We start from the raw sequence: 27,467 nt of genomic DNA, 5'->3' as shown, positions 1-27,467 counted from the left end.
AATGGTGGAGCAATTGGACATCTACATGCAAAAAAATGAATCTGGATATAGACCTTACACCCTTCACAAAAATGAACTCAAAATTGATTTTACCCTTAAATGTAAAGCACAAGATGATAAAACTCTTAGAATGGAAGAAACCCAAGATTACCTTAGTTATGGCAAAACCTTTTTAGACATAACACAAAAGACATGATCCATGAAAAAAACTGATAATCCAAACTTCATTAAAATTAAAAACTTTTGCTCTGCCAAAGACATTTTCAAGAGAAGAAGAGCCATAGACTAGGAGAAAATATTTGCAAAATACATACTTGACAAAACATTTTATATGAAATATACAAGGAAGTCTTAATATTCAACAAGAAAATGAACAACCTGATTAAAAAGTGGGCAAAACACATGAACAGACATCTTACCAGAGAAGAAATACAGATGGTAAAGTAAGCATGTGAAAAGATTTTCAGCCTTACATGTCATGAGGAAATTGCAAATTAGAACAATGAGGTACCACTACACATCTATTACAATAGCTGAAATCTGGATCATTGACAACACAAAATGCTGGCAAGAAAGTGGAGCAACAGGAACTCTCCATTCATTGCTCGTAGGAATGCAAAATGGTACAGTCATTTTGGAAGATAGTATGGCAGTGTTTTACAAAACTAACCGTACTCTTACCATATAATGCAGCAATTGTGCTTGCTAGCATTTACTCAAAAGAGTTGAAAATGCACATGAGTTTTTATAGCAGAAGCAAGTATGATATCCTTCAATAGCTGAATGGGTCAATAAACTGATACATCCATGCAATGGTATATGTTTCATTGTTAAAAAAGAGCTATCAAAACATGAAAAGACATGGAGGAAACTTAAGTGCATATTACTAAATGGAAGATGTCAATCTCAAAATGCTATACACTTTGATTCCAACTATATAACATCCTGGAAAAATTAAAACTGTGGAGGCAGTGAAATATTCAGTGGTTGCCAGAAGTTTGGGGGAATGTATGAATAGGCATAGAAGATATTTAGGGTAGAGACACTATTCTGTATACGGTAGAAATGTTTCATTATACATTTGTCAAAATCCACAGGATGCATAATACCAAGAATGGACCCTAATGTAAATTATAGACTTTGGGTGATAATGATGTGTCACCGTAGGTTCATTGATTGTAATGAATGTACCATTGTGGTGGGGGATGCCAATAGTAGGGAAGGTTGTGTGCACATGTGGAGCCAGAGAATATATGGGAACTCTCTGTACTTTTAGCTCAATTCTGCTGTGAACCAACAATTGCTCTAATTAAGAAAAAAAATTCACCTAACTCTAGAGAACTATTACCTATATAAATAACCAAACTGCCTCAAAGATTTCTTGAGATTAAAAAAAATGATTTCTGGGGGGCTGGGAATCTTATAAGAAAACAGCATTTATAGTAGGAGCTTTGGGAAAAGTTGCACATTTGATATTAAAAAACCATGAGCAATGAAACATATTGGTTGAAAAGAAATTAAATTTATCTTGATTGCTTACAGAACAGGGTACAGGTTGAAAACCACTTTTGGATTCTTAAAACCAAACAAAAAATCAGTGCCCAAATACTTTTCCCCAGACATGAGTTTGGTACTTTTTCTTTTTTGGTTGGATCCAAAAGAGGAATGGCATACAGGAACAAAAACAATTAAAAAAGTTTAGTATTCTATGATTATAAATCACTGTGGTTATACAGGGTGGGGCAAAAGTATGGTTATAGTTGTTCATATGGAAAGTAATAAATTAATTGATAAATAATAATATAGGAATAAACCATTTTGTGTACTGAAAACTGTAAATCTACTTTTACCTACATCATAGTAAATCAACCACTCCTATTTAAATATCTGACTATTTATTAAATTGCTGCACAAATAAGACTAGCCCCTTTTTCTTTCTCTAGAAACCTAACAAGACTGGAGCTTCTATTGTAGACCACCTAGGTCTTTCATACAATTAGTGGAACCATTTTCTTTATATTAAAACTCTGAGCCATGGGTTCAACCTGTTCCTTGCAGGTGAGGCAGATACCAAGAACTTACTTAGATAATTTATTTGCCTAATTTAGTAAGTTTTAATAAGACACCAATTACCTGGGTAATTAATGAAAACTTTCTGTGAAGGCACAGTTGCTCTGAATTAGCAATTAGCTGCTCTCTTTAATTTTTTAACTTAATCCATTATTTTCACTAACAAAATAAATCTAAAAACCTTGGCATCATCAGTTATGCATTTCTATTGTACTTTTAAAACTCTTTCAAGAAATCATAACTTGAATTCCAGTAAAGAGCTTTATGCATTTACTTAAGTATTTTCAATTAAATGCAGCAACATGGGTGGGTATTTTAATAACTTTATAAGTTGTCTATTTTAAAAATGCAGTGGTAGGTGTTTTCTTCAGAGGTTACTAAAAATAAGAGACACTGGTCAAAAAATTTGGCCCCATGTCCTGGGGTATTATTCCTTTAAGCTCAGTGTAGATTTTTCCAAGTTAGGTGCATGAGTTTCTTAACTTTATTAGCTTGCAAAGTACTGGAAGGAAAGATACTATTTTTTACATTCTTTTCAGCCTCATAAAAACCAACACTGACTCCTAAAACTTCGAATTCATTCCTTATCCGCTATTTTTTTTCACTGTCTCTAGGAGTTCCATTTCCTTCTCCCTTCGGATATTCCCGCCCCTTTTCTGAAGTCCCATATCAGACTGAAATCCAATGGTTCTCTACAATGTTTTCTCTGACTATTCCTTCTCCGCCCCGTAACAGCAAATTTGGTAACACGGAACTACTGTTTCTTCAAAGTAAAGAAAATGCGAGAACGGCCAAAAGGCATTCCCTTAAGTTGCACCCCTTCACCTCTTTCCATATCCTCCAGCAAAAGAGCCTCAGATCTACTTTTAAGTACCTCCTAGCCTGCACTGGTTCTTCTACCTACGGCCTTAGGGCTATTGCCCTGCCTACTGAACCCGTGTTCCTCTTCCCAGGCCTTCCACTTCCCAAAAGAAACAATAAACACTTGTTTCCAGGGTTTTAAGCACCGGGACCCCCTTTCTTCCACCTCGGACCTGCGAACCCCGAGTTTCTCCACCCCGACCTCTGCCACCCGCAGCCACTCTGTCCCAGGAGCGCCACTTCCGGATCTCGGGTGTCTCCACTTTACGGGTCCGCCCACCTCCCCCCCCCCCCGCCCCCCCGGCACTTCCTAAAGCTTTGTCCTGACCACTGGCGGGTCGTAGCTGGGACACAGGCTAGCCAAGTGCAGGAGGTCTCCCTCTTAGAAGGAGCGCCGATTGGCTCCTCCAGTCTGAGGACTCCGGTCTTGTTGCGCAGGCGAGCGGTGGCGGTGGAGGGACAGTTTGTTTTGCGCACCGAGCGAGGCACACCCGGAAGTGGCGCGTCCCGGAGCTGCGCCCACGCCGGCGCGGGTACCGGAGGTACAGGGAGGTGGAGAGGACCCCACGGTACTCGTTGGCGTGTCAGCCGAGAGTGCAGTGGGGCGGGGGGTGGGAGCCGGCTTCCTTCTGGCTGTGGCTCAGTGGTGGTAGATCTGGCTGGGTTGTGGGAGGCCAGGGCCTTGTGGGGACGCCGGGCTGGTGAAGGGGTGGTGCGGTCGAAAGGGAGCCGACTGCACTTCATTTTCTTCCAGGGGACTCGGTGTCGTTAGGTCACCACCCCTCCTTCCGCTCCTCGGTAGGCGAGCTGAGGCTTGTACTAGTGAGGTAGATTCCCCTGGGGCTGAGAGTCCACTGAGTTTTTTCTGCTTTTGGGGGGAGGCGAGCGGCCGCTTTGGTGGGGACTTGCTTTTTAGCCTCTTGTACCCCTCCTGAGAAGTGATTTTTTTTTTCCTTCGCTGCACCATCGACTCAGTTCTAATATTTCTGTCTTTACGCCCTTCAGCTTCTGACTTTGACTCCTCTGCACCTTAAACGATGCTGGAGTCATATGTGACTCCAATTTTAATGAGCTATGTGAATCGCTACATCAAGAACTTAAAGCCGTCAGATCTACAGCTTTCACTATGGGGTGGAGATGTGGTTCTCAGCAAGCTCGAGTTAAAGTTGGATGTGCTGGAACAGGTAAATTGTGTAGCTGTCATTGATTGGACACATTTTCAGCTTGTTTAGAAGTAATCCGTTCTTTCCTACACTTTGACTTTATGTTTTAAAAACTCTTTTGCTACCCTAAAACCAGACACCTTTCTTTACAGAATATTTTTATGCTTTTTTACTAGTGATGGTTTATTAGACTCTGATTCCCAAAAGTTGCCTCATCAACTAAAAAAACAATTTCATTGTTCTTGTCAGGATTGCTCAGCCTATTCTCCCAGTTCTCAAGCCTTAACGAATATGCTAATTTACCGTGCTAAGATGCTGTATGAAGCTAAAAAACAATACATTTCCATTCTCTCTCTGAGGAATGGAAGAGTCTGAAAGACAGCAAGATGATAAGGAAGGTTCTGTCTCTTAGTAGGAAAGATGACATTACCCGTGGCACCCTCAGGGTATTGAGTGGACACAGAATGAGAATGCCAGCAAAATCAAAAACAGCTTTTTTAATAACTTTTTTAGTTTTTCTTTTTTTAACGTGAGAATGCTGTGATACAAAATGAACTGTAACTTCAAAGTTCGTGTAGTTATTACTTCACTTAATACTAACATATGCCAGGCAACACTGTTAGGCTTGAGGATACAAACATTAATCTGTGGAAACTCAGAAGAGTCAGAGACCTTTTAGGAGGTGGGGAAAGATTCAATCTGCTGGTGATAGTTACTAATAATTTTTTGTTATATTCCACTGTTTCCTCTGTTATTGAATAATCTAGAGTTAACACTAAAAAGTAATACTCTGGTTCCTTCCCCTTTCCCTCTCCAAAGTTAATTATCTATCTTATGGGCACAAATGCTGAGTATGCAGCTCAGTTTATACGTATGTATACACCTGTGTAACCATCCAGATCAAGATGCAGGATATTTCCTGCACCCAGCTAGCTCTCCTGTGCCCCTTTGTAATCAGTATCTCCCAGCCCCCCAAATAGATGACTGTTGTCTGACTTCTATCAACATAGCTAAATATTACCTGTTCTTGAATCGTAAATAAATGGGAATTGTGTCTGGCTTCTGTTCTTCCCTATTATGGTTAATATCGACCCATGTTGTTGCATGAGTGGTAGCCTGTTCTTTGTATTGCCTTGTAGTATTCCATTTTATAAAGATATACAATTATTTATTTTACTATTGATATATATTTGGATTGTTTCTGCTTTTGATTATTGTGAAGAAAGCTCTTATGAACTTTTTAAAAATTTGTTGATTTTAAAGAGAGGAAAGGGGAGGCAGGGGGAGAGAGAGAGAAAGAAGGAGGCAGAAACATCGATTCCTTGTTCCACTTTTTTATGCATTTGTTGGTTGATTTCTACATGCGTTGGTTGATTCTTACATGTGTTTTGACTAGGGATGTAACTTACAACCTTGGCCTATCAGGATGAAGCTCTAACCCACTGAGCTACCTGGACAGGGCTTGTGAACATTCTTGTACATGTATTTTGGTGCACATAGGTATTAATTTCCCTCAGGAGGAAAATTAATTTTTCCTCCCTAGGAGGTAGTCATATGTTTTAACTTTCATGGATATTGCCAAATAGTTTCCTGCAGTGGTTGTACCAATTTACAGTCTCACAAACAATGCATGAGGGTTCCCAGTTACTTCTCACTTGTTATTATTTGATGTTTGGTATTTTAATTTTAGCCTGTTTAGTGGGTGTGTAATGGTATCTCATAATTTAAAATTGTATTTCCCTAATGATTAATGATGTTGAGCACTTTCACATATTGTTCATTGGCTATTTGGATATCCTTTTTTGTAAAGTTTCTGGTTCTTTTGCCTTTTTTTTAAAAAAAATTGCATTTTCTGTCTTTTACTTATTGATGTGTATGAGTTCTTTGTATATTTTGGAAATAAGTTGTTTGGCAGATACATGTTTTGCTATGTCTTCTCCCAGTGTGTGGCTTGTCTTTTTGCTCTCTTAAAAGTGTATTTTAATGAACAGTTCATATTATTGAGGTCCAATTTATCAATTTTTTCCTTTAACTTTTCATGTCTTGTTTAAGATATCTTTGATTACTCCAGTGCAAAGATACTTCCCTATATTTCCTTTTTGAAGCTCAGTTTTCTATGGTTCATCTAAAATTACTTTTCTGCACTTGAGAAGTAGAAATCAAGGTTTAGTATTTTTCCATTGATTTTCAATTAATGTACTCCATTTGTTGAACCATTCTTTCCCTATTGAATTACAGCCTTTCTTTGTGCAAATCAGGCTGTCATTTGTGTGGGTTAATTTCTGAAACCTTTATCTGTTCAGTGGTCTGTCTGTTCTCGTGTCACTACCCTATTGGCTTTACGGTGATAGTACAATTTGTACAGTTTTGTTCTTTCTTCCTTAAAGGTCATCATAGCTATTTTAGGTCCTTTGTATTTCAGTATACATTTAAATTTCAGCTTGTGCGTGCTAGAATTTCCTGGAAAAGGGAAACCCATTGACCTTTTTAATTGAGGTTACATTGAATCTATAGATTAATTTGTGAGGAAGTAACATGTTAACATATATTGTGTTGACATAGTATTAAGTTTCTTAAAAAAGATTTTATTTATTTATTTTAGACACAGGGGGAGGAAGGAGAAAGAGAGGGAGAGAAACATCAGTGTGTGGTTGCCTCTTGCATGCCCCTCACCGAGGATCTGACTTGGCCTGGCCTGCAACCCAGGTGGTGCCCTGACCAGGAATCAAACCGGCAACCCTTTGGTTCTCAGGCTGGCGCTCAATCCACTGAGCCACACCAGCCAGGGCAGTATTAAGTTTTTTTAAAAAAAGGATTTGTGGCTCCTCCTGATCCTTTATTTATTTAAAAAAAAATATGTGTATTTATTTTAGAGAGAGAGGAAGGGAGAGAGAGAGAGAAACATCAATTGGTTTCCTACTGTATGTACCCTTACTGGGGATTGAACCTACAACCTAGGCATGTGCCCTCACCGGCAATCAAACCTGCAACCATTTGGTGTATGGGATAGCACTCCAACCAACTGAGCTACTCAGCCTGGGCTCTTCTCAGAAAATTACAGTTTTAACTCTTACATTTAGGGCTTTGATTCATTTTGAGTTAATTTCTATATGTGGTGTAAGGATCCAGCTTCATTTGTTGTTTGCGTGTGGATATTCAGAATTCTGCACTCTTGTGTGTTAAACTGTCCTTTCCCCACTGAATGGTCTTCCTTCTCAAAAAATTTGTTGGCCATAGATGTGACGGTTTATTTCTGGGCTTTCAATCTCCATTGGATTGAATGTCTTTCTTTTTGTCAGTGTCACATTGTTTTGATTATTATAGCTTTGTAGTATGTTTTGAAATCAGGAAATGATAAATCTGCAACTTTATTAGTATTTTAATTTTTTAAAAATTGATTTTAGAGAGACAGAGGGGCAGGGGCACACATACACACACACAGAGTGAGAGAGAGAGAGAGAGAGAGAGAGAGAAATCAATTTGTTGTCCCACTTATTTATATGGTCATTGGTTTCTTGTAGTACGTGTCCTGACTGGGGGTCAAACCCACAAAATTGGCTTATGAGGATGACACTCTAACCAGCAGAGCTACCTGGCCTGGGCTATTAGTTTTTTAAATGTTAGGTAAAATCAATCATGAAGTCATGAGGATTAGGAGGGCTTTTTTTTGTTGTTGGAAAGTTTTAAATTACTGATTTAATTTCTTAACAGATATAGGACTATTTAGACTTTTATTTTTCCATTTGTTAGTGATTAGTTATATTTTTCAAGAAATTTCTTTTTAAAAAAATATGTTTTATTGATTATGCTATTACAGTTGTCCCATTTTTTTCTCAACTTTATTAGCCTCTGCCGTGCACCCCCCTCCCACCAGCATTCCCCTACCTTAGTTATGTCCATGGGCCATACATATAAGTTCTTTGACTTCTCCATTTCCCATACTATTCTTAACCTCCCCCTGTCTACTTTTGTACCTACCATTTATGCTTCTTATTCCCTGTATATTTTCTCCCCTCTATTCCCCTCCCACTCCCCTGTTGATAACCCTCCAAGTGATCTCCATTTCTGTGATTCTGTTTCTGTTCTAGTTGTTTGCTTAGTTTTTGGTTTTGTTTTTAGGTTCAGTTGTTCATAGTTGTGAGTTTGTTGTCATTTTACTGTTCATATTTTTATCATCTTCTTTTCGTTAGATAAGTGCCTTTAACATTTCATATGATAAGGGCTTGGTGATGATGAACTCCTTTAACTTGACCTTATCTGGGAAGCACTGTATCTGCCCTCCCATTCTAAATGATAGCTTTGCAGGATAGAGTAAATTTGGATGTGTAGGTCCTTGCCTTTCATGACTGGAATACTTCTTTCCAGCCCCTTCTTGCCTGCAGGGCACTCCTTTGTAGGTAACTGTCTCCTTTTCTCTTGCAGCTTTTAAGATTCTCTCCTTATCTTTAGTCTTGAATAATGCAATTATGGTGTGCCTTGGTGTGTGCTTCCTTGGATCCAACTTCTTTGGTACTCTCAGCTTCCTGGACCTCCTGGTAGTCTATTTCCTTTGCCAGATTGGGGAAATTCTGCTTCATTATTTTTTCTTTTTTTAAAAAATTTCTTTCCTTTTTTTTAAAAAAAATATATTTATTGATTATGCTATTACAGTTGTTCCATTTCCTCTCCCCACTCCACTCCATCCTGCTCACCCACTCCCTCCCACATTCCCCCCCTTTAGTTCATGTCCATGGGTCATACTTGTAAGTTCTTTGGCTTCTACATTTCCTACACTATTCTTACCCTCCCCCTGTCTATTTTCCACCTATCATCTATGCTATTTATTCTCTGTACCTTTCCCCCCCCTCCCCCTCCCACTCCCCTGTTGACAACCCTCCATGTGATCTCCATCTCTATGGTTCTGTTCCTGTCTTAGTTGTTTGCCTAGTTTGCTCTTGTTTTTGTTTTAGGTGTGGTCGTTAATAACTGTGAGTTTGCTGTCATTTTTACTGTTCCTATTTTTGATCTTCTTTTTCTTAGGTAACTCCCTTTAACATTTCATATAATAAGGGCTTGGTGATGATGAACTTCTTTAACTTGACCTTATCTGAGAAGCACTTTATCTTCCCTTCCATTCTAAATGATAGCTTTGCTGGATACAGTAATCTTGGATGTAGGTCCTTGCGTTTAATCTTGGGTAATGTAATTATGATGTGCCTTGGTGTGTTCCTCCTTGGGTCCAGCTTCTTTGGGACTCTCTGAGCTTCCTGGACTTCCCGGAAGTCTGTTTCCTTTGCCAGACTGGGGAGCTTCTCCTTCATTATTTGTTCAAATAAGTTTTCAATTTTTTGTTCTTCCTCTTCTCCTTCTGGCACCCCTATAATTCGGATGTTGGAACATTTCAAGCTGTCCTGGAGGTTCCTAAGCCTCTCCTCATTTTTCCGAGTTCTTGTTTCTTCATTCTTTTCTGGTTGGATGTTTCTTTCTTCCTTCTGGTCCACACCGTTGATTTGAGTCCCAGTTTCCTTCGCATCACTATTGGTTCCCTGTACATTTTCCTTTGTTTCTCTTAGCATAGCCTTCATTTTTTCATCTGGTTTTCGTACAGATTCAACCAATTCTGTGAGCATCTTGATAACCAGTGTTTTGAACTGTGCATCTGATAGGTCGGCTATCTCTTCGTCGCTTAGTTGTATTTTTTCTGGAGCTTTGAAGTGTTCTGTCATTTGGGCCTTTTTTTTTTTTTTTTTTGTCTTAGCGCGTCTGTTACTTTAAGGGGCGGAGCCTTAGGTGTTCCCTGGGGCGGGGTAACGCTGGTTGCTGCGCTGTGACGCTGTATGTGGGGGGGGGGGGGGGGCGCCGAGAGGGAGCAATGGCGCCCGCTTCAGTCTCCTCCGGATTTCAATCTTTCACTCCGATACCCACAATCAAACTGGGCCCCTCTGGTGCTGGTTCCCGAGTGGGTGGGCTTGTGCACACTCCAGGCCCCTGTGGGTCTCTCCAACAACCTCTCCCGTGAGGCTGGGAGTCTCTCCCGCTGGTGTCCCAACCCCCACGGGCGTTTTCAATCAGAGGTTTGAGGCTTTATTTCCCCGAGCTGGAGCCCTGGGTTGTGCGGTCTGCTTCGCTCCCCGCTGTTGGTCTGGTTTATCTGTGCGCGAATGTGGGACCTCGGGGTGTTACCCGCCGCTCTGCCTGCCCCGCTCTCCGCCACTCTGAGTCCGGCCCTCTCGGTTTATCTGTGCGTGAATGTGGGGCTGCAGGGTGTGCCAGTGGTCAGACTGCCTGCCCCATTCGTCCCACACTCCGCCAGTCTCGGTCCCGCCACGGCCACGCGAGTCCTCTCCGCCCCGGTGCCCTTCTCCGCCCCTCCTACCGGTCTGGATGAATGTTTATTTTTTATTTCCTTGGTGTCGGACCCCCTTGCCGTTTGATTCTCTGTCAGTTCTGGTTGTGCGAGGAGGCGCAGTGTGTCTACCTACGCCGCCATCTTGGTTCTCCCTTCATTATTTTTTCAAAAACATTTTCAATTTCTTGCTCTTCCTTTCCTCCTTCTGGCACCCTTATGATTCAGATGTTGTAACGTTTAACGTTGTCTCAGAGGTTTCTAAGAACTCTTCATTTTGTTGAATTCTTGTTTCTTCATTCTGTTCTGGTTGAATGTGTATTTCTTCCATCTGGTCGAAACCATTGATTTGAGTCCTGGTTTCCTTCCCTTCACTGTTGGTTCCCTATATATTTTCCTTTATTTCATGTTTCATAGCCTTCACTTTTTCCTATATTTTGTGACCATACTCAACCATTTCTGAGAACATCGTGATTACCAGTATTTTGAACTCTGCTTCTGTTAGGTTGGCTATCTCTTTATCACTTAGTTCTGTTTTTGGAGCTTTGATCTGTTCTTTCATTTGGGCCATATTTTTATCTTGGAGTGCTTGTTACGTGGTAAGGGGCGGAGTCTTAGGTATTTGCCAGGGCGGGACAACCTCTTTGCTGTATTGTGGTGCTATATGTGGGGGAGGGGTCTTGAGAGGGAACAGTGCTGCTTGCTCCGAACTCTGTGGGCTTTCAGTTACTTCCTCCACTACTCACAAGCAAGTTGGGCCCTTCTGGTGCCGATTCCCTGGGTGGGTGGTTGTGTGTACGTTATAAGACCCTGTGGGTCTCTCCAACAAACTCTCCTGTGAGGCTGGGTGTTTCTCCTGCTGCTGCAACTGCCCCCCCACCCCCCGCCACGTTTTTGCAGTCAGTATTTTTGAGGTTTTATATCCCCCACACTGAAAACCTGGGTTGCACTGTCTGTCTCACTTCCCAGTCGTTCTTCCCGGTTTATCTGCAGGCAAATGTGTGACTGCCTGGTCCGCTAGCTGTGGCCTTGCCTCCTGTCCTCTCCACCCTGCTTCTGGTCCCCACCCCTCCTACCGGTCTGCATGAATGTTTCTTCTTTAACTCCTTGGCTGTCGGACTTCCACACAGGTAGATTTTCTGGCAGTTCTGGTTATTTTTTGTTTTTAAGTTTGTTGTTAACCTTTTGGTTGTGAGAGGAAGCAAAGTGTATCTACCTACGTCTCCATTTGGCCGGAAGTCCTCAAAGAATTTCTTAATATTTTCAAAATCAAGGAACAAAAAGATTAGCTTGGGGGTACTTTTGTAAATTGAATCTTACTGGAGCACAGTTATTTTAATTTGTTTACATATTGTCTGTTGGTTTTTTTTTGCAAACTAAAATAGAGTTACATCTTTTTGCATTTATCTTGTTTGTGGCTTTCTGTGCTTCTTGGACTTGCATGTCTACTTCCTTTACCACGTTTGGGTAGTTTTCTTTCATTATTTTTTCAAATAGATTTCCAATTTCTTGCTCTTTCTCTTCTCCTTCCTGCACCCCTATGATGCGAATGTTGGAATGGTTGAAGTTGTCCCAGAAGCTGCTGGCACTATCCTGGTTTTTTTGGGGTTTTCTTCTTGTTGTTCTGATTGGTTGTTTTTTTCTTCCTTATGTTCCAAATCATTGATTTGATTCTTGGCTTCCTTCACTCTACTGTTGTTTCCCTGTGAATTGTTCTTTATTTTAATTAGTGTATCCTTCGTTTCTGATTGGATCTTTTTTATGCTTTTGAAGTCCTCACTAAATTCCTTGAGTATCCTTATAACCAGTGTTTTCAACTCCCTTATCTGATAGATTTCTTATCTCCACTTTGTTTAGGTCTTTTTCTGGAGTTTTTATCTGTTCTTTTATTAGCCATGTTTCTTTGTGTCCTCATTTTGGCAGCCTCCCTATGTTTATTTCTGTGTATTAGGTAGAACTGGTATGACTGACTCCCTGTCTTGGTAACAGGACCTAATGTAGTAGGTGTCCTGTAGGGTCGAGTGGAACAATCTTCCCTACCACCCATGCTGTGTATTCAAGATGTGCTCTTTGTGTGGGCTGAGTACACCCTCCTTGTGTAGTTGAGCCTTGGTTGCTGTTGGCAGGTCAATGGGAGGGATTTACCCAGTCCAGTCAGCTGCAATTACTGACTGTGAGCAGTGACCACCAACCTCTGCCCTCCATAGAGGATCAGCTGTTCAGGGGCAGTGTGGTGGTGTTCTGATGTGGTCTGTAGCTGTCCAGTGGGTGCATGCATATGCCCTGGGGTTTTCAGGTGGTGCAGGCCAAGTCAGCTCCCACCTGTATTTTGCCTGGGGCTGCCCTTCCTGAACTATAAATGGCTGTACTTGGGCTGGGCTTGGAGATTCCCAGGTGAAGCCAAGCTGTGAATCTGGCTGTTCTAGCACCAGAGCTGGGGCCACTTGGGGAGAGGTTTGGGGGCTGGGGGTTCACTGAGACCAGCTGTTGCTTGTTTGAAAGGATTTTGGAAGTTGTGAACCAGGAGCCAAGACCTGCCATTCATATAAAAAAGCCACTGATAACAGCTGTAAATTGGGTGAGACTGAGTCTTCCGTAATCTCCGGGGCAGGGCAAACAGTGTTAGCCAGGTTCTGTGGTGTCATTGATATGGCACCCATTTGCTGGCTTTGTGGCTATGTTGTGGGGAAGGCTTATAAAAGGGACAATGGGCTCTGTCTGCCTTTCTGTCTGGGAGAAAGCTGTCTCCTAGCTCTTGACTTGATGCCAGACACTTCAGTTCCTTCCTTTATTCCATTGGTGCCTTCCAAGCTGCTACTCCAGTTCTGGAGCTCAGAGGGAGTGAGTCTCAGTAGTTTGTGTGGGTTCTTTAAGAGGAACTGCTTGGGACTTCAGAAGTTTCTTCCACCAACTCAATACCTGCTGGTTTTTACAGCCAGAAGTTATGGGGATTTATCTTCCTGGCACTGGAACCCTGGGCTGGGGCCCTGGTGTGGGGCTGGGACTCATTGCTCCCAAGATATCTCTCCTGAATTTTTACCCATCACACGTGAATGTAGGACCAGCCTGTTCTGTGTCTCCACCTCTATGTAGATAGATGCGGTTTCTTTAATTCTGTACTTGTCAGACTTCCATTAAACTTGATTTTTGACTGTTCTGAGTGATGGTTGTTCTATAGCTTTGTTGTAAGTTTGATGTGGTTGTGTGAGGAGGCGATCCATCTTGACCAGAAGTTATACCATTTTCTTTTTTTAATTTCCTGTTTTTATAGGGCCTCTTGGTCAACAATGAATGAATTGCTTGTTAGGGCTCTCGGTTGTCTTCTTAGTAAGCACGGCCAGGCAGTTCCCAGCGGTATGTGAAATAATAGCAAGACCATCTTTGGCTCTTTTTTTCTCTGGATCTCTGTTAATTTTCTGCCAGGTCTGTTGTTTTGTTGCTTGTACTAATATTGTGATCCCCTTATTGTTCTTGCGATTTTGGTTGATTGGACAACTTTGTCCAGTTTTGTCAAGCTTTTTGGGGTGAGAATTTGCTAAACTTCTAACTATGAATTGTTGAAGTTATCTTATATTCTTTTATTTTTTTGGTTGTAAAAACCAAATAACAATTACTCTTTTAACCATTTTTAAGTGTATAGCAGTGTTAACTCTGTGTACATTGTTGCTCAGCAGATCTCTGGAACTTTTCATCTTCCCAACCTAAAGTCTACCCACTGGACAACACCCTTACTTTCTCTTCCCCCAGTCCCTGACAACCACCATTCTATTTTTTTGTTTCTCAGAGTTTGGCTACTTTAGTCGTCTATATAAGTGGAATCATACAATATTGGTCTTTTTGTGACTGACCTGTTTCACTTAGCATAATAGGCTCAGTGTTCATGTATGTTGCAGCATGTGACAGAATTTCCCTTTTTTTGAAGCTTGAATAATATTTGATTTTATGTGTATACCACATCTTTCACATCTTCTTTATCCATTTATTTTTTATTTTATTATTATATTATGTATTATATTATTATATATTTTTTATCCTCACCCAAGGGCATTTTTCATGGCTTTTTAGAGAGAAAAGAAGGGAGGGAGGCAGGGGGGGAGAGAGAGAGTGTGCGCACAAGAACGAGAAGAGAGAAGCATCAACGTGAGAGAACCATCAATAAGCTTCCCTCTTGAACTCACCCTGACAGGGGATTGAACCTGAAACCTGGGAATGTACCCTGACTGGGAATTGAACCCATGACATTTTGGTCCATGGGATGATGCTCCAACCAACTGAGGCACATTGGCCAGGACAGAATATTTTTTAATAGCTTATCTAGAATTAGATTTCTGAGAGCTGTTCAACTCGTTTCTTAAATTCTTTCCTACTAATACCCTTGGTACAGTCATAGTTGTTCTGGTTTTAGGGATCCTTTTTTCCCGATGTATTTCTGAGTAGTTACAAATGAATAGAATATTTTTAAGTTGTAGAATGCATTTTGAGAAGAAAAAAAGAATAAAGTCATTTGTGTGTGGTTATCCTAGTGATGATCTATTATAACAATCAGTATTTTTGTTTTGCCTTTTACAAGATGAGTATGTATTTTCATTTTGTTTATAACAATGAGTCTGTGGTGAGGAAATGGGACATTCTTGCTTATAGTCAGAGATAAGTGTTGCACTTCAATTGGATTTCCCATATGGGCAATGTGATTCAAAATTTTATATTCTAGTATACGATGCTGTCTCTTGTGCTGGTAGTTTTGGTTAGTAGTTCAGTTGATTATAGTGATAATACTAAGGTCTTGAATTTGATTCAGGTGTCTTTTAGCTTCTCCCTTCAAAATTCAATTTGGTCTATAGACAGGAACTTTGGTAGCCATTTCACAAATGTATCATATTTACACAAATCAGGGAGTGGTAGAGGTGGAAATATTATTGACTCATTGTTCAGATGTATTTAGAAAGGCATTCAGTGCTCATAATGAAAGTATAGATGCAGTATAATTATGGTTAAGAGCAAGGGTTTGGCATCATATTTCCATATTTGTGTTCTGGCTCTCTTGGATGAACCAGGGAAGTTACTTGGCTTTTCCATGCCTCATATTCTTCATTAGTATTTACCTTTTACCTTTTGGGGTTTTTATAAGGATTAAATAGTTGAATGCAGATAAAGTTCTTCGAATAGTAACTGGTACTCAATAAACATTGTTTTTGTATGGACACAGAGTAAAATGTAATCTGTGTCAGTTGATTAATGCATGAAATTATTATTGCAGCTTTAAAATTAATGTAATCATGAGAAATATTTAAAAATTGTGACAGTCAGGTAGGATAGTAGAAACAGATTTTTAGGATTTTGCTGTTTAAGAAACATACATTAGACCCGCACATTTGCAATAATAATAATAGTTAGCATCTTAATAATGATTGTTCACTTTCTACAAATTAATTATTTTAATCTTCAAAGATAGTATTCTTACTCAAATTGTACGGATAAAAACTGAAGAAACTGAGGCACAGATACATTAACTAAGTTGCCCACTGTCATTGAGCTGAATAGTGGAGTGGGATTTTGAAATCCATGTCTGCTGGCTCCAGAATTATTATTAGTCTTAACTACTTTACCATACTACCTACATATATGTAGCTATATTGCTACTATTTTGTAAACCAAGTAGGTCAGATGTTGGGTGAATGACTAAACATAATATTTATCTTAACTTTCACAAACAGAATTACAAAAACTGTAAAAATGTGGTTGAAATACAATCTAAATACAGTTTATTTTTTCTCCCTTTGTTGATTTTTAACAATTTTATTAGCAAGTGAAATGAATTAGTATAAAGTGATCAAGTAACAGTTGTGTTTTCATTTTTAACCTCTTTCCAGTAATAATAGAAACCAGTCAGAATACGTTTCAAATTTATGACCAAATAGTATCCAGGTACAATCTTTAATTGGGTAAAGCTTAATAAATTTTTTTTAAAAAGTTGGTCAGTTTTTATTTAGTCAGGTCATTCTCCTATCTATCTCAGCCCTGCTTTCCACTCGCCTTATAGTGCTATGCTATTTGTAGTTTAAACCCCATTTGGGGACATATTTTTAGGTGGAGATTTTAAACGATACACCATTGCAGCCATCTCAAGCACTGCTGCTGTCTGCTGCTGTGACCACCACCACCGCTGCCGCGACCATGTGTGAGCCCTTGTCATGTATTAGGTATTGTGTATTGTTTCCATTCAGCAGAGTAAGAAATGCAGGCGGAGACAGGTTAGGCAGCTTGTTGAATGTCATTTACACAATTGATTTTTGTATTTTAACAAGTTATTGATGCTATTACTTTTCGATGAACAATAATTCCTAAACAATTTTTGTGTTGGGAATTTTATTTTTAAGAAAGTAATTTGACTATTAGGAGAAAAATACTAAGCACGTACTAACTTCTGTTTAACATTTTGTGTTTTAAGGAATTGAAATTACCATTCACTTTTTTAAGTGGACATATACATGAATTGAGGATCCATGTACCATGGACAAAACTGGGTTCAGAGCCAGTGGTTATTACCATCAACACAATGGAATGCATTTTGAAACTTAAAGATGGAATGCAGGTATGAAACCTTTGTTTGCTTATATTAACCAATTTTGTAGTTATTAGTGTTTGATATTACTTTAACTTTTGGGATATGTCATCTTTTACATAAATAAATCTTAGCTTATATACTTATTATCTTTATATGCTTGTTAAAGTAACACAGAGCATTGCAAAAGGGTGTTCTTAAATTTAGGTAAAATATCCTAAGGGATATTTTCATACTAATTTCACTTAACCTGATCATAGCCTTAATAGGGATCATGTAGATTGCTTATTACTTGTAAGCACTAGAAGTGGTGCCTGATTATGTCCCGTTTTCAAGTAAAGATTTTTGAACTTTTGCAAAGTAACTGCATAATTTTTTACTTACATGACATTTCTAAATGAGATGAAAATCTCAAGTTATTTTTGGAAGATAAAAATATATTGAATTTGCCTCTATATACCAAATTTCATTGTTGTTGAAGTTTTGGCATCAGAAACTGACTCTTTTCTGACTTATTTCTTCTCTGACCCATCTTACATTTCTTAGTGTTTTTTTTTAAATATAGGTGTAATATTGATTTTAAGGCCTTTCTACCAAAAATTTTCTAATCTAGGCAGTAAATAGGTCTGGAGAGTAGCATAATTGTGATCTATTTACTTTCATCTTGCAGAACAGTACTATCTCTGTCATTTGTTTTCTTTACTTTTTCCTTAACCCACATTTAACTTTCAGTTTTAGGGAAGACTTTCTGGAATGCAATGAATTGAAGAAAATTAGTAAATTGACTATTTTCATAAGCGTCTTAAGGCAATTTTAGTATATCCTAAGTATAACGTAAATCTCTGTAAAATTAGTTAAGGTTACTTATTAATTATTAAAATTATTTCCTCTATTAAGTAGATACTTTGAGTGTGTCATATCAACTGACTGGGCTGAAATCTCTTTTTCCTTTTATGAAATCTTTGATTCAAACCTCTATTATCCAATATAATTTAACTAATGTAATTCCTGGGAGTAAGTAGACCAATGCTATATATTTTCATGAAAATGTATTTTGTGAACTTAAAATACTTGGGAGATTGATTTAGAAATCTGTAGATAGTAATATTGCAACAAAGTTTTATTTTACTTTTATATATGGTAGTACTTAAATGGTTCTTAATCATCATGTGTCCTTGGAATTTAATTTTTTTTAAGAGTCTGGACTTGGTTATGCCACCCATGCAGTGCTTCATAATGATGAGAAAAAAATCCAGACATTAAGTACTTTTTCAACGGGTAGGTGGAAGTTTCAAGGCCAGATGTCCCATAAGAAACACATTTTAGAAAAGGCAAATTACAACTAATTATAGAGGCTGCGGAAAGAGATTTGTAACACATGACTTAGAGCCACCTAGAACTAATATTTGATATTGGACCATGCAGATGGCTACTGCAAGAATGATCAGATTTCCTGCTTGCATGGTATTTGAGACCTGAATTTTGTGGTGTGTATAGCCAAAGGTCAAAGAGTCATGATTGTAAACCACTCTCACAACAAGTATTTTTTACAGATGTTTAAAATTTGAGGTAGAAAGAATTGTGAGAATTGCAGCTGACATTTGGACAAATTATTCAGCAAAGTACACCCCTGCACCCCTGGAGAGCAATACTTGCTAGTTATTGGAATTAATTTTTCAGTGAAAACATAGATGAAACACATTTTTGAACAGTTTATTTTCCTATTTCAAGCTTTGATTAGTAAAGTAGGAAATTAAAAAAATTTTTTTATTGATTTTTAGAGGGAGAGTGAGAGAGACAGACATACATTGTTGTTCCACCTATTTGTACATTCATTGGTTGCTTCTTTTATGTGCTTCGACTGGAGAGTAAACCCTGGCATATTGAGATGATGCTCTAACCACCTGAGCTACCCGGTCATGGCAATGCAGCGATTTCCAACCTGTGTACTGTAACCTGTGTACACTTGTGCGCCGCAGGAATTTTTAAAGCATGCAATACCTGACCATTTAGTTAGGGGCACTGACTTCTTTTCCCTTAGATTGTCAGCAGCCAACACAACAATAGTCATCTGGTGAGAATGGATCAAAATTATACCTATTTTTTGTCAGATCAGCAAAAAATATTGGCCTGTAATTTTATTTTCTTGTGGTATCCTTGTCCGATTTGCTATCAGGTCATGTTGACCTTGTAAAATGTGTTTGGAAGTGTTCCCTCCTTATTTTTTTGAGAGGCGTTTGAGAAGGATTGATAATTAATTCTCTTTGAATGTTTGGTAGAATTCACCAGTGAAGCCATCTGCTCCTGGACTTTTGATTGTTGGGAGGTTTTTAATAACCAATTTAATCTCTTTACTAGTAATTGGTCCATTAAGTTTTGATTTGTATAAAAAAATCTTTATTTCATTCTCAGTCTTCAATGATAATTTATTTGGTCACATGATGTTGGCAGTTATTTTATCTCAGTACTTTGAAAATATGATTTCACTGTTGAAATAGTTCTGTTTTTGCAGTTGAGGTTTTTACCTTTCAGTGGTGTTGTCATTTTGTCATTTTATTGTAAAGTGTATATATATATTTTCTAGTTGTATATGAGATTTGTTTTTCTATTTTTAGTCTGTAGTATTCTTCAGTTTCACAATAGTACCTCTAGAGTGAATTTCTTTTTTGTTATCCTCCTTGGGATTTATTGTGTTTCCTGTATCTAAGGATTTATGTTTCTGATTATTCCTGTAAAATTTCCACTTTATTTCTTTGAATATTAATTTATTCCTATTTCTGCCTTGTGAAACTCCCACTTTCACATTTAGACCCTCTCAGTTTTCACATTTAGACCATCGCATATTAACCTTTCATGTTTTTTATCTCGTTGTTTCTCTGTGCTGCACAGTGGGTCATTTTTTTCAAATCTGTTTTCTATCAAGTTCAGTGAATCTCTCAGATCATGAACTTATATGCATCTTACAAGAGAGTTTGAAATTTGCTGTCATCCAGTGGTTCTCAAAGTGTGATCTGAGGACCCCTAGGAATTCCAGAGTGTTTTCAGGGTATACATAAGTTAAAACTGTTTTTATACTAATACTAAAACATGATTTACTTCTTTTCATCATCATTTGTTTATGAGGATAGAGTTGAATTTTCCGGAGGATACTTGATGTATGATATTACAACAGATTGAAGGCAGAAGCAAATATGAGAATTCAGCTATTGTCTTTTAGGCCAGATTTTTAAAAATGTAAAATAATTTCTTTCATTCTTTTTAGTATATTTTTTTGTTTTGGGAAATATAGCTATTTTTCATGAAGCATGGAACTTTGTAATTTATAATTATAATGTGATGATTCATTTAAAAATAATTATAAAAGAATATATATAATCTATATTTAAACTTTTTCTTCTTTTTTACTTTTCCTATGGATATAATCTACCCATATGGTAAATAATGGGTAGATATACAGAAAAGGTTTCGGGGGCTCTGAGTAATTTTTAATGGGTTAGAGGTCCTGAGATCAAATCATTTGAGGACCACTGGTACAGAGTAGAGAACCCTTGAATTATTTTAAGCCAGTAAACTACTTGATTGAATTTTAGGAAGATGACAAGTTTTTCAGAGTGAAGGGATACATTGGAAGAGGTGATTTCAGATAATTAGTGAGGTTCACTTTGTGATATTTTAGGAGAAAAATTGTGGGGACTAAATAGAATTAAGTCATTGGCTGTGGGCATGGAGAACTGAGCACAGGTTCTGGAGGAAAATGTAGAGAGGAAGTTGAAGTTCAAGGATGACTTCTGGAATTTTGGTTTAGGATGATTGGGATAGTGTCATGATGCTGTTAATTTAGATTATTTTTAGAGATTAAATATTTGTCTGTCAAACTTATCATATACTAAAATAATTAGTAAATTAGGTCTCACCGAAGATTAATATGTATTGGACATTATTCATTGTGGGTAAGCATGCACAAAATATCACTTTAGTATTTAATTTCCTTTAATTGAAGGAAAAGTTGAAAAGTTCAGTCAAGAAATCTTTACTGAGTACTGTACTAAATACTGATGATTTAGTGACAAACAATTTCTCTCTTTTTGAATGTTTTAAGGAAAGATTGCTGTATCTTGAGTGGTTTATGATTTTAATTTTAGCATAGAAAATTTTGAGTCTTAGCACCCTCCGAGGGTAAAATATTTTGTTTTAGATTTAGGTTTGTATTTGAGCTGAAATAACTGATTTAAAACCATTATCGAAAAGGGAATAAAAAAACAAAACCAAACCACAAACAGATAACTTGTGGATAGATGAATATGATGATAAATGTTTCAAACTGTAATATGTGCTTTAAAAGTTTGAGAACATCCCTGGCTGGTGTGGCTCAGTGGATTGAGTGCCGGCCTGCGAACCAAAGGCTTGCCAGTTCGATTCCCAGGCAGGGCACATGACTGGGTTGAGGGCCGGTCCCCCGGTGGGGGGCACATTAGAAGCAGCCACAAACACTGATGTTTCTCTCCCTTTCTTTCTCTCTCCCTTTCCTCTCTAAAAATAAATAACTCAAATCTTAAAAAAAATAAATAAAAGTTTGAGAACAGAAGAAATCATTGTTTCTTGAACTTTACCTGTGTTTGCAAGCATTCCAATTAAAAGTAGTGGAAGGGGAGTCAGCTGGTTGGAAGATAAGTGTTCTAAAGACCTGTTTGTCCAAAAAATACATACATTAATTTAAGTCACAGAATTTTTCATTATGTCATGTATAATAGTGATTTCCCACTGGTGTGCCGCTGCACAAGTGGTGTGCTGCAGGGGTTTTTAGAACGTGCAATACCTGACTATTTAGTCAAGGGCATTGACTTCTTTTCTTAGGTCGTCATAAAAAATGACAACAGCCAGCACAACAACAGCTGTCCAGTGTGAATGAATCAAAATTATACATATTTTTTTTGTCAGATTGGCAAAAATGTATTTTTTGGTGTGCCACAGAATTTTAGTAATTAGTTTATGTGTGCCATGAAATTAATAAAGTTGGAAATTGCTGATGTATAAGTTTGAAATTTAAGCCACACAAAAACCAAACTTAGCATAAAGTGAATTTTTGGTTAAATGAATTTTTAAAAATTTACTTACTGAGGAAATTTTAATTCTTGTTTACCATGTTAGATGTTTTTGAGGAGTTTCTGTTGTATACTTGTTTTTATTCTTGGAAAGATTTTTCTTTTTGGATCTGGAGTATTTAAAAATATTTTATTTATTTTTTAGAGAGAGGGGAAGGGTGGGAGAAAGAGAGGGAGAGAAATATGGATGTGATAGAGAAACATGGATTGGTTGCTTGTCATACGCACCCCTACAGGGGATCGAACCCACAACCCATGCATGTGCTCTGACAGGGAATTGAACTGGCGACCTTTTGCTGTGGGACGTCGGCTACCCGACTGAGCCACACTAGTCAGGGCTGAGTTGGGGTATTTTTATTCTCTCGTAGCTCTTCTATTTTAGGAAGCTGAAAAGTCATGTTTAGATTGAGACAAATAAGGAAGTCTCAGTTTCATTAAGGACTTTCTAAGAATGTTATGAATGAATTAAAAAATGACGTAATAGAAATGCTAGTACAAACTTAATCATAGTGTTCAGTGTTATGGACACTAAATTTATATGTCTAAACACTGTGAACAGAACAGAAAATACTGGTTTGAGACTTTGCAGCTTATTGGTAGTTAACAACTTCCCTTTTCCCCTTTAGCCTTGAAGCATCCTGCATTAAAGATAATAAAGAGTGCAGACTGCAGCCTCTCGTTTTTTCTTTTTAATTTCTTTTTGGTTTGCAAGTTCTGTAGGTTTCCTTTCAGTCCATAAAATGCAATGGTTTTCTGATTTTTTCTTTGATAATTAGATGCTGGTAATTTTATTTTTTCTTGAATTATTCATTTTGCCACGATTTTTTTTTGAAACATGCGTAACTAGTATTTAGAAACTGTACTGAGTCTACATCTGAACTAACTTCTCTATAGTCAGATTATAGTTGGGTTTTACTAGTCTGACAATTTCTGCCTATTTATTGGAGTGTTTTAGATTATTTACATCCATGTAATTTTAAAGATGGTTAGGTTAAAGTCTGATATCTTTTTATTTATTTTTTATTTCGTCTCATTTTTGTTCTTTTTTTTCCCCTTTTCCTGCCTTTTTGGATTAGCTGAGTATATTTTGTCATTCCATTTTATCTTTATTATTGGTTTATTCCTTATTCCTCTTTATCTTTTTGGTGGTTGTTTTGGGCTGACAACATGCATGTATCAGTTATTGTCTAATTTCAAATAATAACATACTACTTCACGGATAATGTATTATCCTTTAGTATGCTTACAACAGTATGCTTGTCTGCCATCATTTGTACTAATGTTGTTATAATTCTTAGTTCTGTACATGTTACAAACACATAATATGTTGTTATTATTTTGCTTTGAAGAGTCAATTTCTAAGAAATTAGCAACCAAAAAATGTCTTTGTAGTTACTCATATAGTTATTTCTGCCACCCTTCATTCTTTATGTAGGCCAAAGTTTCCATTTAGCAGCTTTTTACTTCAGCTTGAAGATCATCCTTTAATATCTTGTAGTTTATTTCATCTTGCTATAATTTTTTTTCAGTTATCATGTGTTTGAAAAAGTCTTTGCTACCTTCTTTGCTATTAACAATAGCTGGACTTTTTCCAGACAGACCTCGTATATCTGTTGACTGTTTGTATATCTTCCTGGGAGAGGAGAGTGTTCAGGTCCTCTACCCATTTTTAAATTGGATTTTTTTATTTGGTGTTGAATTTTATGAGTTTTTTAAAATACATTTTGGATGTTAACCCTTTGTCAGAGCTGTTTGCAAATACCATCTCCCATTCGGTCAGTTGCCTTTTGTTTTGTTGTTGGTTTCTTTAGCTGTGCTGTTAGTGTGATATAGTCCCATTCTTTTCTTTTCTTTTTTTTTTTTTTTTTTACCTTTATTTCCCTTGCCTTTTGGGGAAAAATTCATAAAATGTTCTCTACAACCAAGGTCCACAAGTTTAGTACCTATTTTTTCTTATGTGTAATTTATTGTTTCAGAACTTACATTATTTTGATCAATTTTGAATTAATTTTTGTACATGGGGACAAACAGTAATCTGTTGACAGTTTCATTCTTTTCCAATTTTCCCAGAACCATTTTTTGAAGAGGTTTTCTTTTCTCCATTGTGTATTTTTGGCTCCTTTTTTGAAAATGATCTGCCTTTATACATGTGGTTTTATTTCTGGGCTTTACACTTCTGTTTCATGATCTGTGTGTCTGTTTTTCTGCCAATACCAAACTGTTTTGATTGCTGTAGCTCTCCAGTATAATTTGAAGTCCGGTAGCGTGAGACCTCGGTTTCTCTCTCTTTTTTTTTGTTCTTTGTTTCAGGTAGAAAATAACCCCCTTGAGTATTTCTTGCAGTGGGCATCTTCTGGTGATAAATTCCCTAAGCTTGTGTATGTCTGGAAAAGTCATTATTTTTCATTTATATTTAGAGGATGACTTTGCTGGACATACTGTTCTTGGCTGGTAATTTCTCTCTTTTCAGTAGTTTGAAATTTGGTTCCACTGTTTTCTGGCTTATAGAGTTTCTGCTGAGAAATTTGTTGATAACCCAATTGGCTTTCCTTTATAGGTCATGTCCTTCTTTTCCTTGGCTACTTTGAGAATTCTTTCTTTGTCATTAATTTTTGACAGTTTTAATACGATGAGCCTTGAAGAAGACCTCTTTGGATCAAGGTAATTAGGTGTTCTGTTTGCTTCTTGGATCCGAGGATCTAGTTCTTTGCACAGGTTTAGGAAGTTCTCATCTATTATTTGTTTGAGTAATCTGTCCCTTATTCTTCTCTTCTTCTTCTGTATGCTTATTATTCTTATATTGCTTTTCTTCATGGAGTCAGATAGTTCTTATAGAGGTCTTTCTTTCTTTCTTTTTTTTTTTTTAATGCTAATGTTTTTCTCTTTTTCCCTCTACATCATTTCTAGGTTTCATCTTCTATATCACTGATTCTTAACTCAGTCTGGTCAACTCTATTTCCTATGCTCACTAGTTCATTCTCAATTTCTTTTATTGGATTCTTCATCTCCAGGATTTCTGTTTGATTTGTTTTAAAAGATTTTTTAATTTATTGATTTTTTTTTTTTTTAAGACACAGGGAAAGGGAAGGAGAAAGAGAGGGAGAGAAATATCAATGTGTGGTTGCCTCTTGTATGCTTCCTACTGAGGACCTGGCCTGCAACCCAGGCATGTGCCCTGACTGGGAATTGAACCAGTGACCCTTTGGTTTGCAGGCTGGTGCTCAATCAGCTGAGTCACACCAGCCAGGGCTCTGTTTGATTTTTTTTTTTTTTTTTTTTTTTAAGGTTCCAGTCTCTTTGGTGAACTACACATTTTGGTCATTAATTTGTTTTCTGAACAAATTCTGAACAAGTGTATTAAATTGCCTGTCAGTATTTTCCCATATCTTGTTGAGTGTTTTCAGAAGTGTACTCTTGAATTCTCTGTCATTTATATTGTGTATTTCCATGTGTTCATGTTTGCTTTCTGGAGATTTTTAAATTTTCTTTCGAGTTGCCCTGCTACCTTGATTATTCATGGTATTTGATGGGTTCCTTTTCTGTCTAGGCATCTCTGTATTCATGGCTTGTAGAGGTCTTTCTATTTTCCAGTAGGTGGTGCTGAATTACTAGTTTTTTTTAGTGGGGAAGTCCCAAAACTGACCTCCAGCTTCCTTCAGTATAGCTGTGATGCTTGCGGGTGGGGTTGTCCTGGGAAATTTGGCCATCTTCTTTGTTTCACCTTCTCTGTAGTGGTGATCTCCGACTCTCAGATGGGGGATCCCCAGCCCCCACGGCCTAATTGGGGATCAGTAAGAGAGAGAACCCTTTACTCTGGGAAAACAGTGATTCTGTTGTTATGGTCCTCGGGTTTACAGATAATACGTGCTGCAGCCTGACAGTGAGGGCGATGGGAAGCAAGTTTTGGGAATCTACAGGGCAGCAGGTCTCTGTGGCTTGCTTTCTTTGTCTGGAAAGCCGACCACCTGACAGGTGTGGTAGAATCTTTGTGCTGTGTCTTGCCCAGGTCTCTCAGCTTAGCTGCAGCTTGTTCTGCTGCTCCTGCAGGAGTGGCAGCTGAGTCTCTGCTCCTCCACGCTGACGTAAGTGCCAGTCACAGCCAGCTTCCTTCCCTCTCCAGGGTGAGCCTACCATGAGCTCCTGGATGCAGGACTGTGTCTGTGGCCAGTCTGAGCTGTCCTCCCTTCTCACCTCCCCTGTTAGTTCATGCTGCCCAGCTTTAGGTGCTTCAATGTGCAGATCTCTCAGGTGTGCCTGTATGTTGAGCAGGGGGAATCCTTTGTTGAGTAATAGCTGTTCAACTTGTTGAAATTTCGGGAGGAGAGACCTAGGGGATCTCTTATGCCACCATTCCTCTGATGTCCAGCTCACGTTTCAAATAGTTATCTAGTTATACTTGGTGCTGTCAGCTTTGGCCATCTTCCACTGCCCGTCTCTAGCCATCCTCCTCCTCCTCTTCTTGCAGACCTGAGTGCGGTGCTCTCCCAACACCACTTTCTTCTACATTAAAGCAATTCACAGACTGTGGAGGCATGTCATGGCTAGGGCCTTGTTGAAGTGGGGGGAGTGTAGGATTTCCCAGGAAGGCAAAAGAGCCTTTGGAGTCTGCAAGGTGTGCTTTGTTGTTTTGGGTGTGTGAGGGGGAGTAAGTGCAGTTCCAGATAGAACAGTAGGGAGGGGATGGGATGGAACTTTCTCAGAGCCTCACAGGGGGCTGGAGGACAGTGGAATCAGGCCCACGTCACTGCTGCTGTGATGACTCTTTCCAACTTACTTTAAACTTTAGATAAAAAAACAAATCAGTTGTTTATTTCCTGGGTAGTCTAGAACTTAGAGAACAGTGTCATCCTGTATGGTTGAAGGTCAAGCATCTCTCTACCCTGTCATTTTAAAGCTTGTTAGCATCGTTTTGCAGAGTTAGAGCACGTTTTATTTTCTCAGGAGACTGAGAAGATTGTTGTGTCATTGACTGAATCAGGATGTAAAGGACAGAGGATTTTGGGGGGGAAATGGGGGTAAAGGAAAAGGAACAGAGTCAGCTGCAGAGTTTGTGAGTTTTGTTTTAAACATGTTGAATTTAAGGTGCTAGCATCTAAAATTCTCATAGCTACATTCCTCATCATTTAATTTCTAACCTTTATTAATCTATCAATTGTTGGGATCTCTGCTTTTGCTTTGTGTCACATAACCGAAGATTCTTTTTCCTGAATGAAGCACTTCATCTTCTTAATTTCCCACTGTTAAGTTTTATTTGCTTGCCAGTATGTGGAATAAAGCTTAAATTTCTTGGACTGATATCTGTTGTAGAAACCATTTGCTCTAGCTTCTTTTTACAGCCTAATTTTTCATTAAATTGCACTACGTAGTTCTTTTGTATAAGATAC

General features: G+C 38.2%; 1 protein-coding gene across 5 annotated transcripts in view; it reads left to right on the top strand.

Moving 5' to 3' along the window:
• Nucleotides 1-3,255: 3,255 nt before the first annotated feature.
• VPS13B (vacuolar protein sorting 13 homolog B) overlaps nt 3,256-27,467 on the top strand; it is a 669,566-nt gene continuing 645,354 nt past the window's right edge. The window contains exons 1-3 of one of the 5 annotated variants that reach the window (XM_053930245.2): nt 3,256-3,464; nt 3,937-4,115; nt 16,868-17,011. In XM_053930245.2, coding sequence (XP_053786220.1) covers nt 3,969-4,115; nt 16,868-17,011 — 291 coding nt within the window. In that variant the 5' untranslated portion in view covers nt 3,256-3,464; nt 3,937-3,968. Of the gene's footprint in view, nt 3,501-3,543; nt 3,759-3,936; nt 4,116-16,867; nt 17,012-27,467 lie in introns of those variants that run through there. The other 4 variants (XM_053930242.2, XM_024572260.3, XM_053930244.2 and 1 more) reach the window with 4 other exon arrangements.

Source organism: Desmodus rotundus, chromosome 8 (genome assembly GCF_022682495.2).
Source record: "Desmodus rotundus isolate HL8 chromosome 8, HLdesRot8A.1, whole genome shotgun sequence".
Taxonomy (NCBI): Eukaryota; Metazoa; Chordata; class Mammalia; order Chiroptera; family Phyllostomidae; genus Desmodus; species Desmodus rotundus.
This window is presented reverse-complemented; position numbering and strand designations above follow the sequence as displayed.